Source organism: Vitis riparia, chromosome 19 (genome assembly GCF_004353265.1).
Source record: "Vitis riparia cultivar Riparia Gloire de Montpellier isolate 1030 chromosome 19, EGFV_Vit.rip_1.0, whole genome shotgun sequence".
Lineage (NCBI taxonomy): Eukaryota > Viridiplantae > Streptophyta > Magnoliopsida > Vitales > Vitaceae > Vitis > Vitis riparia.
The window spans coordinates 553013-569132 of NC_048449.1; the positions used below are offsets into that span (position 1 = coordinate 553013).

The following is a 16120-nucleotide window of genomic DNA, read 5'->3' on the forward strand; positions in this document are numbered from 1 at the left end:
AAAATACAAAGAAAAAATAGAAGGAAATAAGAAGGAAGGAAAATAAAAAAATTGATTAAAAGTTGATAATTTTTTTTTTTGTTACTTCAAACTCATTTTATTTATTTTAACTCATTAATATAAAAATTAAAAAACTTAAAAATATATAAGTTTTTAATTAGTTTTAATTATATTTGATTTTCTTTGATATTTTTCATAGGACAATCAAATATGAAAAAATCATTTTTTTTTATATATTTTTTATTTTCTTAGTATTTTCCGGGAACAAACATAATCCTAGTTTCTAGATGTTCATACAAGCATTGGAGCGTGGCTAGTTCCAACTCATCCTCAAAAGGATTTGTGCGTAGTTGAATAAAAACACTTTCTAGTCAACATTACCGACCTTCCTTTCTCTTTCTTTTTTTCTTTTTAATTGAAAGTTGAAGGTTGTAAGAAGATTCATAAAATGCCTTTAATGAGTTAAAAAATAAAGTAAATGCATGCATGCATCCATAACAAATGGTCAACACCTACTAAAGTAAATGCCTAATTAAATTTTGCATCTTCCACCTAAATATGAAAATAAATTTTAATTAATTGAAAGATTTCTAACTACTCTGAACTTGGCTCTCTTATTCACCAACCCATCTCCCACTCTCAGGCCATGCATCCATGTCTCCTGTAGCGAGCATGCATGCTCGAAGGGAAAAATTCCCAGGTATACCAAGAACAACTTGAAGCTCTTCTTGCTAGAATTCTTCTGCAAATGATGTTTGTCATACGAAAAACTGAGATTGGAAGCTATTTCTGTTTGAACATCTGCAGATTCTCATGCAAAGATGCAGTTCATTTACCAGTATTAATTGAAGACTTAGATGGCAGCTTAATTCCATGCACAGAGCTGGAACTGCTGCCAGCCTCGATGGTTCAACTTCAACAAAAGACAAGATTAGTATGGTTGATCATCAGGATTTATCCATAAATTTTTATTTGGAAAAAATATGTTTATGATACAAAAAAAAAATAAAAAAAATCATAAACTAGGAGTTCAAATTTATAAAATAATAATTTCAAATAATTATTTAAAAATAATTAACATTTTTATGTGCTTTTTTATCAAAGACAATATTTTTAACAGTTCATACTATTTTTTAATAATATAAATATTTTTTTTTTTATTATTATAGATATTACTTTTATTTGTGAGTGTATAAAATTTATATTATTTTTAAAATATTCTTAGTTTATAATAATATTTATATAAGTGTGTGAAAGCTCATTGTTTTAAAGACGTGTTTTAATTAATTTGCTCGTACGCAACTTATTGAAAAGGAGGACTTTGTCAATATGATTTTATTTTTATTTTCCTTCTTCTTCATCTTTTCTAAATAAAAAAATAAAAAAATATTAATTTGTAATAATCTTGAATTTTAATACTCCTACAAATGGGTACAAGCTATATGACAAATCAATTGACAAGGTGACAAATCAAGGCAAATGTGGGGCTTTTTTTGTGAAGTTTTCAACGTAGGGCTTCAATCTCTCTCCTTTCCATCTAATTATTGTACTTTTTTTATTTGAAATTCTACATCAACAATACTTCTTTGATTTTCATCCCTATCCAAAACCCCAAAGAAAATCAACATGCAAAAGCAAACAAACTTTTTCCTTTCAACCAAACACTTTTATGCATTAAAATGATTTCAATTTAAAAGTATTTAGTTACCAAAATTTTAATTATATTTGTAAGAACACTATAAATTTTAATGATTAAAATATTAAATTACACGTGGATATGAATTAAATGGTATTAGACTTAATTAATCCCTTTTTCCCAAAGAAGCTCAAATCTTCAATAAAAACGGTTGTGTTAGTGTTGAATTTATATTTTATAATATGAAAAAGAAAAGCAAAACAACATGTGGTTTTGAAAACTTAATGGTCGGGTTTTGACAAATCTTATGAAAATTCAATATGGAAAAACAACAAAAAGTAAAGTACAAAGCTTTGATGCAATTAATGATAACTTAGAAAAGTCAGCCCGCGAACCATCCTTCCAATGGGAGCTTTGAAAATTTGTATATACTTCACTAATGTTTTATTTTTAAAACCTTTTTTTTTTCTTTTATTGGTTTTTTTAATTATATATTTAAAAGCTAACAAAATACTAAAAATCTATTTGATAATTGTTTTCAAGGAAAATTTTTTATTCTTCAAAATAAAAATTAAAAAATAGATTTAATAACAAAAAAATGTTTTTTGAAAATATTTAAACTTATTTTGTAAGGATGGTTTTAAATAATAATTATAGATAGGAAGAATAAAAATAAAAATTTGATATAAAAATTATTTTAAAAATATATTTAAAACATATTAAAAATATTTTACATTTCCTATCATATTTTTGTTTTATAAAATATTAAAAAATAGCTTTTAAAAATTATTCTCAAAAACAATTTTTTTTAAAAAGTTATCAAAGTCCTGAATTTTTTTGCACAATGAAAATTAATGCTTTAAATCATTAATGCTATGGTTTTTAAAAAAAGTATTTAGAAAAAAATAATAAAAATAAAATATAATTAAAATTTTATATATTTTAATTTTCAAGTTTTTTTATAAAATAACTAAAGCTACTTTTTTCCAATATTAAACAAGGTTTAAATTTCATTTTTGTCACATGTCTGACTTTCTCTGCATTGCCATCCACAGGAAACGTAATCCGCAGCCATGACCGTACCATCATGATGTTGAACATTCAAAGCTTCTCCTATTCAAAAACCTCCCGTGAACCCCTCTCTCCAACTCATTCAATTCAGTATAAAGCGAACCAGTGAATCAAGAGTTGCTACAGAGGAAATTCATGGATTCTTCGTCTCTTCTCCTCTTGTTGTTTCTGGGTTTCTTTTGTTTTTCTGAGTTCACATCCCATGCTCAACTTATTCCAGAAGATGAAGGTATCACCACTGTAATCTTATCTCACTTTTGTCTTTCTATTTCTGGGAAAAATGAAACTTGGTTTTGTTGTTAAAGAAATTTGAGGAAAAAGAGAAGTCAATTTGTTTTTTTGGAGCTATCTGTGCTTTGTTTAATACTTCAATGCTATACTTTTTTGGAATCTTGTGGATTTCTCATGGTTTGGGATCTGAGAATTTTGATGCCGCTGTTTGTCTCACAGTTTTTTAATTTTTTTCATGTTCTGGGAATTCTCATAGCAGCAGAAAAGTAGGCATATCAAATTATGTTTTATTTTCTTTTTTCAATTTTTCCTCTGGTTTCTCTGCTACCAAACGTTGGCGTATATCATTCTGCTGGAACATTCTTTGTCCCTCTGCGCTATCAAATTTTTGATCTGAAACCACAAGCTACGTTTGGTTATGTTTTTTTTTTTTCCCTTTATTTTCCTCTCTTGTATAATGATTAAATATTTAAAGATATATAAAATGTTAATTTATTTAAATTATATTTGATTTTCTTTCGTGTCCACACAAAAATGAGAAAACCATTTTTGTTACCATTTTTTTCTCACTTGCAAAAGAAAGAAAAAAAATCAGAAAATCACTTGAAATTAATATTGAAATCAGCTCTGATTCAGACCATTTCCACTTGAAATCAGCTCTGATTCAGTCCCATTTCCTAGGGCACCTTGGGAGCTTTTGGGCAGTAAATGAATCATAGTATCAGAATCCTTTATTTATTTTAAATGATGAAGAACCCACCTCCTACAACAGTGAGGCATTAATTTCAACTGCAGGCAAAGCAAACCCAGTGATGGGCGTGTGTGAAAGTAGGATAGTCTCAAAAGATGATAAAAGAAAATTTTGTGGGATGGGGGTTGCTGTGTCTCTGAAAAAAAAACTCTAGTTCCATAATCGGTTACTTATACAGGGTTTTGTTATGCTGCATGTAATGTTTCTGATGAAGAATAAATATTAGAAAAATATCTCACATTTTTCATAGACCTAGTTTTGTATTTACTTGTAGACGAGATTTGTTTTTAGAAGAGACTGAGATTTATGTCTCAAAGAAGACGAATCTCATGCTAAAACCTCAAGCTCGAATAGCTCGCATTATCTGATATACGAGTTTTCCTTGACCATTTCTGGGTTCCATATAGAAAATGAGATGGGTTATGGATTGTTGTTCAATGCTAGTGTGAAATCAACTGATCTCAAAAATCAAAGGCAGAGAAAAAGAACAACATTGGTATGGAGAAGTCTTCACCATATAAAATGCATGTGAAAAACATGATGGCCGATGTTTTGGACCAAAGATACATACATTTTATTTCCTAACTTCTGCTGATAAGAGCCTTGTAACAAAGTCCATGCCTTAAGAATAGGTCATTGATGTAGGTAGTATAAATTATCGGATTGTTTTAGTAGAGGTTTGGTTACTTATCAGTAATTATACTTTAAAATTTGGTGACATTAGAATTACTTTAAGATCGAAATTGAACGCAGAGATTACACTTCATAGAGTTGTTATTACTAATCATTCTTTTTATATACATTTATCAATCTATTTGGTTGACCATTTTGCATCTACTTTGTAACAGTGCAAACTCTTAGAACAATATCCTCAAAGCTAAACAACGGACATTGGAAGTTGAACAGAGGCCAAACTTCATGCAGTGAAGGCTTCAATGTAACCATCGCTGAGGATAGGTCCAGCAATGTCACATGCAACTGTACCTTCAATGGCGGAACTGTTTGCCATGTCGTAACCATGTATGATTTTCTTCTCTTGTTCTTCCCTGGCATAATACATATATCAAAAATTCAATCCATTAGATTAATGGAAAAGTAATTGCATGAGTAAATGGAATGGAATATTATTTGCTTAATGTTAATAGGAAACAATTAATGACATCTTTGGACTACAGAGGCATTATTTTTCCTTTCTATCTCTTTGCATGGCCATTTGATTTGTGTGCTTTGTTAAATCCCATTGCATTCATGGACTAAAGCCTTGTTTTCATGCAAAAAAATTGCCTAAATTTTAGTGATTGAAAACCTTGTCTTTGTTTTATATCGATTCAATTTCAATCCGTTAAGCCTGATTTGAAAAATGTCTTGTTTCCATATCAATTAACATATGTTGGTGAGCAATTAATTCTATCATTCTAAGTTTATTTTCTGGTGGCTGAATGAAATGGCCCAATGGAACTAGAGTTTTCTTGTGGATTTTCACTTGCTCATAATGCTAGAGTGCTAAAGGGTAAATGTTGGTTTCCACACTGTTGGATCAAAGCTTCAAATGATCATTTATATTGAATACTAGATTTCCTACCATAACTTTGAACTTTTCCATCTTTTAAGATAAAATTGAATGTCTATTTTTTTATTATATATATTATAATAAATAGTGTGAACAATCTATAAAAGAATTGATTCAGTTTGATTCCTCAACTGAATCAATAGTATCTCTAGAGTCCAGTTCTTCCCAATACCATGAGTGAGAGAAAATGTAAAGACAATTAAAGTAGCCCAAGCGAGACTTACTAATGTAGGACAGACTGAAGTCCAATGTCCCACATTGGTTGATTACTAACGTTGGTTAGACCTTATATGTGGGGCTACCTCTATCCCCATTAGCTTAAGTTTTTGGGAGTATATGTGGTTCTGCAGCATTTGGTATAAAAGCGAAGTTTGGCCTAGTTTGCCCTATGCTTGATGACATGTGCATCAACAACTGAGTGGGGGTATTTGATCTAAGATAGATGGAAGTCCAATGTGCCACATCAGTTGATTACTAACATTGGTTGGGCCTTATACGTGGGGTTACCTCTATCCCGCATTAGCTTAAGTTTTTGGGAGTGTATGTGGTCTTTCATCACTTACTATATCAATGTGAATTATGCTCCCTATCTCTATGAATATGAAGGAAAATTTTCATTATTGCTTGCTAATAATAGTGGAATCGATGGCGTAGAGTCAACAAAGGATTTTGACCCAACACCATTGATGAACCAATCCCATAAATCCATTCATCAAAAAACAAGTTCTTATAGGATTTCTAGTAAAATCAGAAAACATTAAGATCAAGCACAATATGCTTGGGTATGAGCACTTTCGCCCAACTACCAAGTCTAGTTATTTTGTTATATATCAGTTGCATTTTTCCTTTTCTTATTCTTTTTGCTTCCTTTTGTGAATTACAGCCTGCTGAAGGGTCTTGATTTGAATGGAACTTTACCTGATGAGTTTGGAGATCTTCCTTATCTTCAAGTACTGTAAGTGACATGTTTCTCTACATTGGGAAGTCAATTGACCAAATTTGCCTTGATGTTTCATTAGGTTTTTTCAACTTATGAAACAAATTTCTTAACTCATCAATACCTTAATCCCTATTACATGGGGTTGGCAGTTTCACTAAACTACATGATTTTGTAGCTTTTTTTTTTTTTTTTTTAAAATAATAATAATAAGTGCAGACAAATGTTAAAACAAATGATCTCATTTCAGTTTTGTTGTGGTGATTACCAACTTTGTGTTTACGTGCTATGTAATAAGAATGGACCGGATAAACTGTCATGGGACACCCAAATAATACCTGAAAATTTATTTGATCATCATCATAGGATCTAGTTTTTGAAATTGTACAGTCACCTCCAGTATCTGACTTGAACCCAACTACCTTTTACTAAGAGTGGCCCTTTCATCCAGTGACCATGTAAATTAAGATAATGCTAAGGGATTATTCTTCTTTTACTAAACAGTGATCTCTCCCGCAACTATATCAATGGATCGATCCCTGCTAGTTTCGGTCGGCTTTCTCTTACCAATCTGTAAGTTCTGATTAATTTCACTTGCACTTGTGAGGTGAGGATCTTGTTTTCCAGTAATTTTGTTCTCAGTTTGGAATCTTTAAACGTTTGGTACACTGCAGCTCTCTTTTTGGAAACAGAATCTCTGGGTCGATTCCTAATGAAATCAGTAATATCAGTACACTTGAGGAGCTGTAAGTCATGAAATGGAATCGAATGTTTGTTAGAGAAATTAATGGTGCCCAGCCTTGATTATAAATCCAAATTTACTTTTCCAGGGTCTTGGAAGCTAATCAGCTTGGAGAACATCTCCCTCCAAGTCTTGGAAAGTTGAGTTATTTAAAAAGACTGTAAGAATGCTGTTCTCATCCCATTCTTTATATGCATATTAATTGTTCATTTCTTTTATTTCAAATAATCACTAAGTCCTTGTATTCTGGTTGTAGTCTGCTTAGCTGCCAAAATGCCCAAAACCATTTTGAGGAAGCTAATTTTATTTTTTATTTATCAGAAACAGAATATAATATATATATTGATTACAATAAAGTCGAAGAGAAGGAAGAGAGGTCATTTCCTCTATGTACAAAACCTGATCAAAGTAAAAGGATACCCTCCACTGTACAAGGAGAAATACTTATAAAAGCACGTACAAAGACTCAAAAATCAATGACTTTTATAATGCATTTTGTGTGATGAAATGGCTCATGGATATGGTGATTGTATAGTTGGTAGAGTTCATTTTCAGTTGCATGATTGCTTACTTTTGAGTTCATTTACTTTGAGTTGATGAAAATAATGGGAAGATGGATTTTCATATATCTGAAAGTGCAATCCACCTTTTCTGTTCCTTTATCTCCAGGGTGAATCATCAGAAATATTTATAACCAAGAAGACAAATATAGGCAAACATGACTATTAACTGACAGATGGAAATTCATATAGGCTATTTCTATTTTTCTAACAATAAGAAACCAAGTTTAGTATTCATTAATTCATCCTCTGATGAAATGGAGATGTAGAGTATGATTTGTAATGCTTCATAGAGAATAGAAGTGATGATGATAAGGACTAATCTGCTGGGTATTTACACCTTGTCCTCTTAATGCCAAAGTTCATCATTTGGGAAGTTACTTTGTTTGGAGGGTGATCAACATTGTTGGGGAATTATTTTTTCTTAATGTTTTCAACAAAAGACTTTGCATTGACCATCTATTCTGGTTGTGTTGTCTACTTACTATTTCCAGGGAATTCATCTGGTTTTTTTTTTTTTTTTTTTCATTTTTTCATTTTTTTCTTTTGGTGCTCCTACAGTGTTCTCTCTGCAAACAATTTCACAGGAACAATACCAGAAAATTTTCACAATCTCAAGAACCTAATTGATTTGTAAGTGGTATAATTATTTGAACATTTATCCTTTTATGCAAATTTAGAATTTTCTGAACTCCATGTACCATTTGTAGTAGGATAGATGGGAATAATTTATCTGGGAAGATACCAGATTGGATTGGGAATTGGACCAAACTTGAGAAACTGTGAGTATTATACCTCATTTCATTTATCTGCCATTTTGTCCACTTAGAAAAATTTCATACAAACTCAGCTAAATTCTCTAGTAATCTATAAACATATTAAACTGTTGCAGGTATCTGCAAGGCACATCAATGGACGGGCCCATTCCTTCTATTATATCCCAGTTGAAAAACTTAACCGAGTTGTGAGCATGTGTTCCACTATCTAATAGTTGCTGTATTCAGTTCATGATGTTATTCAACATTAAAATTCAATTCATAGAAATTTAAGTATTTAATTTGTTTTGCTGTATTTTAATCGTCAGGTTAATATCTGATTTGAGTGGACCAACTACATCTTTCCCCAATTTGACGGATATGAACAACTTAAAAACATTGTGAGTTGAAGATAGATATATTTCATGAATCATGACAGGCTGCAGTCCTCCTAAGTTATCCACTTTATGTTCCATTAACTTATCAAGATGTTTTACTCATTTGTGTTATGTAGGGTGATGAGAAATTGCTCCATTACAGGTGAAATCCTAGAATACATTGGAAATATTGAAAGTTTAAAACTTCTGTAAGTTTTTTTGAATGGACATTCTTAGAGATGTTCTTAATTTTCTTCATTGGTATATATGTATATAAGAAGAAGAAAGATATAATCAGGATATAATTCTCCTATGGCATACAATCAGTAAATTGCATAGTTATATCGACACAACTTCTTTTCTGATTCATGTTGAACTTTTTGCTTGCAGAGACCTGACCTTCAACAGACTGAATGGTACAATTCCAGTGAGCTTTAAGCAAGAAAACAAGGAGAAAACAAAACTCGATTTCATGTAAGTTAAATACTTGTAATAAAGTACAAGTCTAAATACCCAGAAATCCACATTTTATTTGCTCCTTAACCAGTCATTTTTATCCATTAATAGCTTGTTTAATTATAACTGAGATATGGTGCTATCTATGTACACAGGTTTCTCTCCAACAACTCACTGACTGGAGAAGTGCCCAGCTGGATAAGATCGGACACTGAAAACAAAATGTTAGTGTTTCTCAGTCTCCAGTTGTTCTGATTTGGCTACGATATCATTTATGTATTGTACAATGTTACATACACATGTGGTCTCTTTTTATCAGTGGTTCTTTGAAACCAAATTAATATTTCAGTCTCTCATTCAATCAAGAAATATAACACTTCCTCCATTTCAATCTCGGTTGCAGTGATTTATCTTACAACAATTTTACAGGGCCACACCTTGATTCTTGCGAATACCCCGTGTAAGCTTTCTTCCATCCATTATTTGTACATTTTATTCTGTTTTTCCCTCATCTTCTTCTAACATTTTTTCACAACTCCACAGGAACTTGGTCTCCAGTTATGCATCTTCAGCAAGAAACATGTAAGTTCTTTAATTTCTAGCACATTCATCTGTTTTTTTGGATTTTTTTTTTTCTATAGGCAAAAGAAGAATTTATCAAAAAAGACAGAAAAATACTGAATTTCCCAATTTCCCAACCTACTTATTGGCCATCCGCTTGTTTTACATGTGCATTCAACATTAGAATTATAAACAAGAGAGACTGAATCAAAGTTTACTTTGTAGGACCCCTTGGTGCTTACAGAAGGATCTCCCATGCTCTGGAAAAGCCGAACGTAAGCTTTTGTAACCTATTGTACTCTGTTAGTATGAAGTGGCAAATAAGTTGAATCTCTGCCTTGATTCCAATTACATCACATCACAGACTATTCCTTGTATATCAATTGTGGAGGAGACAAAATAACTTCGAAAGGGAAGAAATATGAAAAAGACGATGGAATTGAGGGTGCATCACAGTTCTCTATTGACAGTACAAACAAATGGGCTTATAGCAGTACAGGGGCTTTCATAGGCCAAACGGATAATAGCTACCTAGCCAAAAACACATCTGCTTTGAACTCAGAGGATGCAGAGATCTACCAAACTGCTCGTCTTGCTCCCATCTCACTCAAGTATTATGGGCTTTGCTTGCGAGAGGGCAGTTACAAAGTGCGACTCTACTTTGCTGAAATCATGTTTTCTAATAACCAGACATTTGGTAGCCTTGGGAGGCGCTTGTTCGATGTTTCCATTCAAGTGAGTGAAAAATATCAATTTCTTTATCTCTATTCCAAATATGTAAAGAACTGACTATACTTTTCTACAGGGGAATGTAGTTTTGAAGGATTTTAATATCATGGAAGAAGCTAAAGGTGCCGGTAAGGGCATTTATAGGGATTTTGATGCTTCTGTTGATGGTAGCACTCTGGAGATCCACTTATACTGGACAGGCAAAGGGACTAATTCCATTCCGGAAAAAGGTGTATATGGACCTCTTATATCTGCTATTGCAGTGACACCAAGTGAGCTTATCTCATATTCCGGGCTTTACTACTTCTCTTACCACTAGCTTGTCATGATGTTATATATCTTACTGTTCTTGTAGATTTTGATCCCAACCCGGGGCTGTCTGTTGGAGGTATCATCGGCATTGTGATAGCTTCATGTGTGGTCCTCGTATTGATTTTGGTACTCTTACGAATGAAAGGCTACTTAGGAGGAAAAGACCTTGAAGATAGAGGTGAGATTAATCATGCAGGAAATTTGAGACTGTAATGCCTTACCTCTTTGAAATTGTGACAATACTTTGGAAATATTTGGAACTCTCTGTGCTTGTTTTTCACCAATTTTATTTCACTTGTTACAGAACTACGTGAGCTAGGGACTGGTTATTTTAGTTTACGACAGATCAAAGCTGCTACCAATAACTTTGACTCTGCAAATAAGATTGGTGAAGGTGGATTTGGGCCAGTTTACAAGGTAGTTTCAGATTTGGATTTTCCTTTAACAACTGTATGCTAAAGTAGTGATTAAGAGGGAAATGCAATACTTTTCTGCAGCTATCTCATATCCTTACATTATCTGAGTTCTTGATCTTAGGGTGTACTGCCAGATGGTTCAGTAATTGCTATTAAGCAGCTCTCTTCTAAATCGAAGCAAGGGAACCGAGAATTTGTAAATGAAATAGGCATGATATCTGCCTTACAACACCCAAATCTTGTGAAGCTTTATGGCTGTTGTATTGAAGGGAACCAGTTGTCGCTCATATACGAATATTTGGAAAACAATTGTCTTGCACGTGCACTTTTTGGTAAATGCTTCACTAGAATTTTGTATTCCATTTTATTATATTTCAACAATGAATATTATGACTTAAGCCTCTCCCTCGACCACTTGTAGGTCGCGATGAACAGCGGCTAAATTTGGACTGGCCAACTAGGAAGAAGATATGCTTGGGGATAGCAAGGGGATTGGCATATCTTCATGAGGAGTCAAGATTGAAAATTGTTCATAGAGATATAAAGGCAACAAATGTGCTGCTTGATAAGAATCTAAATGCTAAGATATCCGACTTTGGCTTGGCTAAGCTGGATGAAGACGAGAACACCCATATCAGCACACGGATAGCTGGAACCATGTGAGTGTTTTTGTTCATTTCCTCCTTTTATTAGCTTCCCTATATCAAATTTGTATATGATATAAGATTATGACTTTGGCACTGAAAATGTGGAGATTAATTTCTTCTATGCATTTGAATCCATGTCAGATAAATAAAAAATTGATACAATGAGATGGAAGTGACCTTGATTGATAGAAAACTTAGTCAACCACTAAAGTATGGAATTTCCAACTAGCAGTTCTTTTTTCCATTTTAGGTTTAAGAAGCTCATTCACTTCATTGTTTATTCTGTAAAGTCGATTATTGGAACAGTTCTAGAAAAGTCTATTATTGAGAATTTGTTGCTACAAAATCTGAAGTATCAGTGGCTTCCAGGCATAAGTTGTCATATGAACCTCAAAAGGAAATGGGGTGATCTTCTTTTTGCGGTTTTAGAGAAGCAGAATTTAGTAATACTGTCGAGTTTCTGAAGTGGGTTTCATGCATATTCAGAAAATTTTTCCTCTCAAACATGGTTGATTAGTTCTTCTTGTCCTCTTTCTAACAATAAGTTTTTGCATATATTGATTATATATGTATAGCACAAAACTCACCACTGAGTTGCTGATTTTTCTTCAGAGGATACATGGCTCCTGAATATGCAATGAGGGGTTACTTGACCGACAAAGCAGATGTTTACAGCTTTGGAATTGTTGCTTTAGAGATTGTCAGCGGGAAAAGCAACACCAATTACAGGCCAAAGGAAGAGTTTGTTTATCTTCTTGATTGGGTAAACAATGGATTCTTGCTCATCCTTTTTGCTTTTTCTTTTCTTACCATATGTGCTTATAATGAAGAACGTGTTTCGGGTTCTACATTGTTGGACTGCAGGCTTATGTCCTGCACGAGCAGGGAAATCTTCTGGAGCTGGTGGATCCAAGTCTTGGTTCAAACTACTCAGAGGAGGAGGTGATGAGGATGCTGAACTTGGCCCTCTTATGCACCAACCAATCTCCCACTCTCAGGCCACCCATGTCCTCTGTAGTGAGTATGCTTGACGGCAAAATTGCAGTCCAAGCACCAACAATCAAGCATGATACTATGAACCCGGATATGAGATTCAAAGCCTTTGAGAAGCTCTCACTGGACAGCCAGTCTCATGTCTCAGCATTCTCTGTAGACAGTCAGGTCCAAGGCAGCATATCACTTGATGGACCATGGATTGATTCCTCAATTTCCCTCCATAGCAGAGAAGAAACAAGGGACTTTTCTTCATCAAGCAAGCTTCTTACAGGACACCAAGATCTTTACAGTATACATTTGAACTGATCAATGAAAATGAGGTATACTAATAATACTTCCAAGTTGTTCTTGCTTGAAGTTTTCTGCAAGGATGTTTTCTGAAAACTATTTCGAATTGATTCTTGAAGTAGTAGAAGCATAAATAAGTATATTCTGTTGTATAATTACAATATTTGTATAAAATTATCTGAATAAGTGATCCGGTTGAGGCTTGTTGAAGAAAAATATTTATATTTCTTTATTTTTCCAACTTACTCCTATGGTGGTAACTCATCATTCCACAGGGAGAAATCAGTATATTTATTTTATTTTGTTCAACTTTATTTCTGTCATGCATCCAAAAAAGTTGATGAACGGAAGGAAATAAAAGGTTTTACTCTATTGGGCTTGAGCCCACTTGAATTATCAGACCATACCGAATCCAAAGCCCATTTTCTAGGCTTCAGGCCCAACTGAATTAACTGCGACCCCACCAATTTGTCTTGGCATGATGTGGAATGAGCATCTCTACTCTATTGGGGTTTGGGCCCACTTGAATTGTCACATTGTTGAAGCTAACTTTGACTCAGTCCAATGCCAACTTGTTGAGCTGTTCGCCTTCCTGAATTGAGCGGGAGGCCCACCAATTTTTATTGATTTAAGATTCGAAGAAATGATGGTGACAACTAACATGTGAGAAGATGATGTTTTCGTGGTAGAAAATCAGAAAACTCCTTAGGGTTCTTAGACATTCAAAGGCACTTGGAAGTTTTTGGTCAGTAGAAGAACTATAGCGTCATATATCAAAATTCCTTTGTTAAATATGAGAATTCAGTTTTGCCCTCTCACATCTTCCTTGAATGCTTTTGTTAGATAACAACAGTTTGATTTATGTCATTGCTTTCAATTCATTAATTAACACGAGCTTTGACTCTTGAAAGTGGGTCAATGAGGGCAAGGGATGAAATGTTCGAAGAATTGCAATAGTTAAGGGTCCTTTTCTCATATAGGCAAGGGATAAGGTCCCACAAACACAACCTCAGTGAATATATATATATATATATATATATATGATTCATTGTGTGAAAGTCCTTTCCTGTGGGTCAGCTAGGTTGGGTGGTTAGGGTTAATAGTTGGGCCAGATGGGTGGTTATGGTATTTGGTTGACTGGTTCCTTGGATGACATTGCATTGTGAAACCAACTGATGTTGAAATGTCAAAGGTAAGAAAAATAATTAATCAGTGATATGGATAGTTCTTGACCTTATGATTATAAAATAATCTATAGTGTAGATTATTAAATTTTCAATATACAAAATTTAGATTAAATAGGCCTCTAAGACAAGGCATTGCAATGCATGTGAAATGATTCATGTTTTGGAATAAAAATATATACATTTTGTAGGCAAACCAGGGTTCAAAACAAGTCTTTACTCACTAGCTTTCAGTCCCCAACTTCCGCTGCTGAGTCTTGCTGCAAAGTCCATGCCTTACTCACATAGTGTGATCAGTTCAAAGGAGAGGTCATATACAAGTCAATCTAATATGGACTAGTTTTTCGCTTCATTAGATGTTACATATTTTCGTCGGAGACAATATGGTTAAGCTAAATGGATAAAATTCATGCAGTTGTTCAATGCAAAATGTCTATCAAGTCTTCTGTCCTGGTGATTGGCCCCTCATCCAATAGAATCCGATCATCCCTTTTCCTTGATTTTGTTGTCCATCAAACGCAAAAATTAGACGTTGTCTAGTTTCTGAGGCAAGTTCATGGATATACGGAAAATTTTAACTGGCAGACATTGTTGATTAGCTCTTCTCTCTCTTTGTAATGATAATTTTGTGCACACATTGCTTGTTAGTATATGACAAGACTCAACATTCAGGTGCTGATTCTTCTTCAGAGGATACATGGCTCCTGAATACTCGAAGAGGGGTTGCTTAATTGAGGAACAGCAACACTAGTTGCTGGCCAAAGCAGGAGTTTGATTGTCTTCTCCATTGGGTAATCTTTTGGCTTCCTGCACGTCCTTTCTGGACAGTCTTTTCCTCCACATTTTAGAGTTTCATTATCAATGTCCTCTGTAATTAGGATGCTCAAAGGCAAATCTGCGGTCCAAGCATCGAGCATCAAGCATCAAGCATGATACAGTCAACTCAGGTATGAGATTCAAAGCCTTTGAGAAGCTCTCACTGGACAGCCAGCTTCATGTCTCAATATTCTCTCAGGCCGGTCAGGTCCAAGGCAGCATATCAGTTGATGGGCCAAGGAAGGATTCCTCGGTTTCCTTCAATAGCAGAGAAGACTCGAGGATTCTTGATCAAGCAAGCTTCTTACCAGGTCTGGAACATGGAAGGTTGAGTCTACCCAAATCTAACCAACCCGAATCCAGCTAAAAAAAAATGCAAGCTTCGGTTGACTGATAAAGAAAACATGAGGTATGCTAATATTATGAAAAATGATGCTTGAAAACTATTTTGATTTGAATATGTGCAGATTCTTGTGTGAATGGAGTGGCTCGAGTCAACACAGAGACAAGGATTCAAATATGGAAAAAAAATAATGATAGAACACAATTTATAAAAGTATTATATATTTAAAATAATAAATTCAACTATTCATATTAACTTTAAATTTCATATTAAAAAAAGTAAAAATATGAAAATAAAAGGATATGATTCAGATCTAATGATCAAAATTAGTTCTTAATATTTTATATTTCTGAAAGTTACTATAATAAATTTTAATTAAAAGATTTTTTTTGAAGTGATCATAAATAGAAAACTAAAAAATTTAGATGTTTAATTAATTTTAAAAATGTTTGAAAATAATTTATCAACAAACTACCCTTAAAAGTTAAAACTCTCAAATTTAATTTAAATTATTGTATTTAAAACAGTATAAATATAATTTACAAAAGCTTTGTATATTTAAACTAATAAATTCAACTATTTATGTAAACTTATAAAAAAAGAAAAAGAAAAAGTAATGATACATTAATTTTTAATATTTTAAGTTTATAAAGTTATCGTCTTAGATTTATAACTAAAAATGTGTTATAAAACAAAGTGGGAGAAGAAGAAAGCAAGAAAAAGAGAATAGAATGCATGAAAA

General features: G+C 33.2%; 1 protein-coding gene across 2 annotated transcripts; it reads left to right on the forward strand.

The window, feature by feature from the left end:
* The first annotated feature begins 2680 nt into the window (after nt 1-2680).
* LOC117908796 (probable LRR receptor-like serine/threonine-protein kinase At1g53440) lies at nt 2681-13320 on the forward strand. Of its 2 annotated transcripts, XM_034822557.1 has the most exons (24): nt 2681-2936; nt 4538-4709; nt 6143-6214; nt 6701-6769; nt 6871-6942; nt 7027-7098; nt 8060-8131; nt 8209-8280; nt 8391-8462; nt 8583-8654; nt 8768-8839; nt 9021-9104; nt 9242-9310; nt 9490-9546; nt 9630-9668; nt 9873-9922; nt 10012-10382; nt 10453-10648; nt 10732-10866; nt 10993-11105; nt 11226-11436; nt 11526-11763; nt 12364-12514; nt 12616-13320. In XM_034822557.1, exons 1-24 carry the CDS (start codon nt 2843-2845, stop codon nt 13051-13053), a joined length of 3063 nt encoding a protein of 1020 aa, XP_034678448.1. In that variant the 5' UTR covers nt 2681-2842; the 3' UTR covers nt 13054-13320. The 2 variants fall into 2 exon arrangements, with proteins under 2 accessions (XP_034678448.1, XP_034678449.1); XM_034822558.1 differs by lacking the exons at nt 6871-6942; nt 7027-7098.
* Nucleotides 13321-16120: the final 2800 nt, after the last annotated feature.

Coding starts and splice junctions, on each gene's coding strand:
- LOC117908796 (XM_034822557.1), top strand. CDS start 2,843: ATGGATTCTTCGTCTCTTCTCCTCTTGTTGTTTCTGGGTTTCTTTTGT. Junction 6,215..6,700: donor CTTCCTTATCTTCAAGTACT/GTAAGTGACATG, acceptor TTTACTAAACAG/TGATCTCTCCCGCAACTATA. Junction 10,383..10,452: donor TGTTCGATGTTTCCATTCAA/GTGAGTGAAAAA, acceptor ACTTTTCTACAG/GGGAATGTAGTTTTGAAGGA.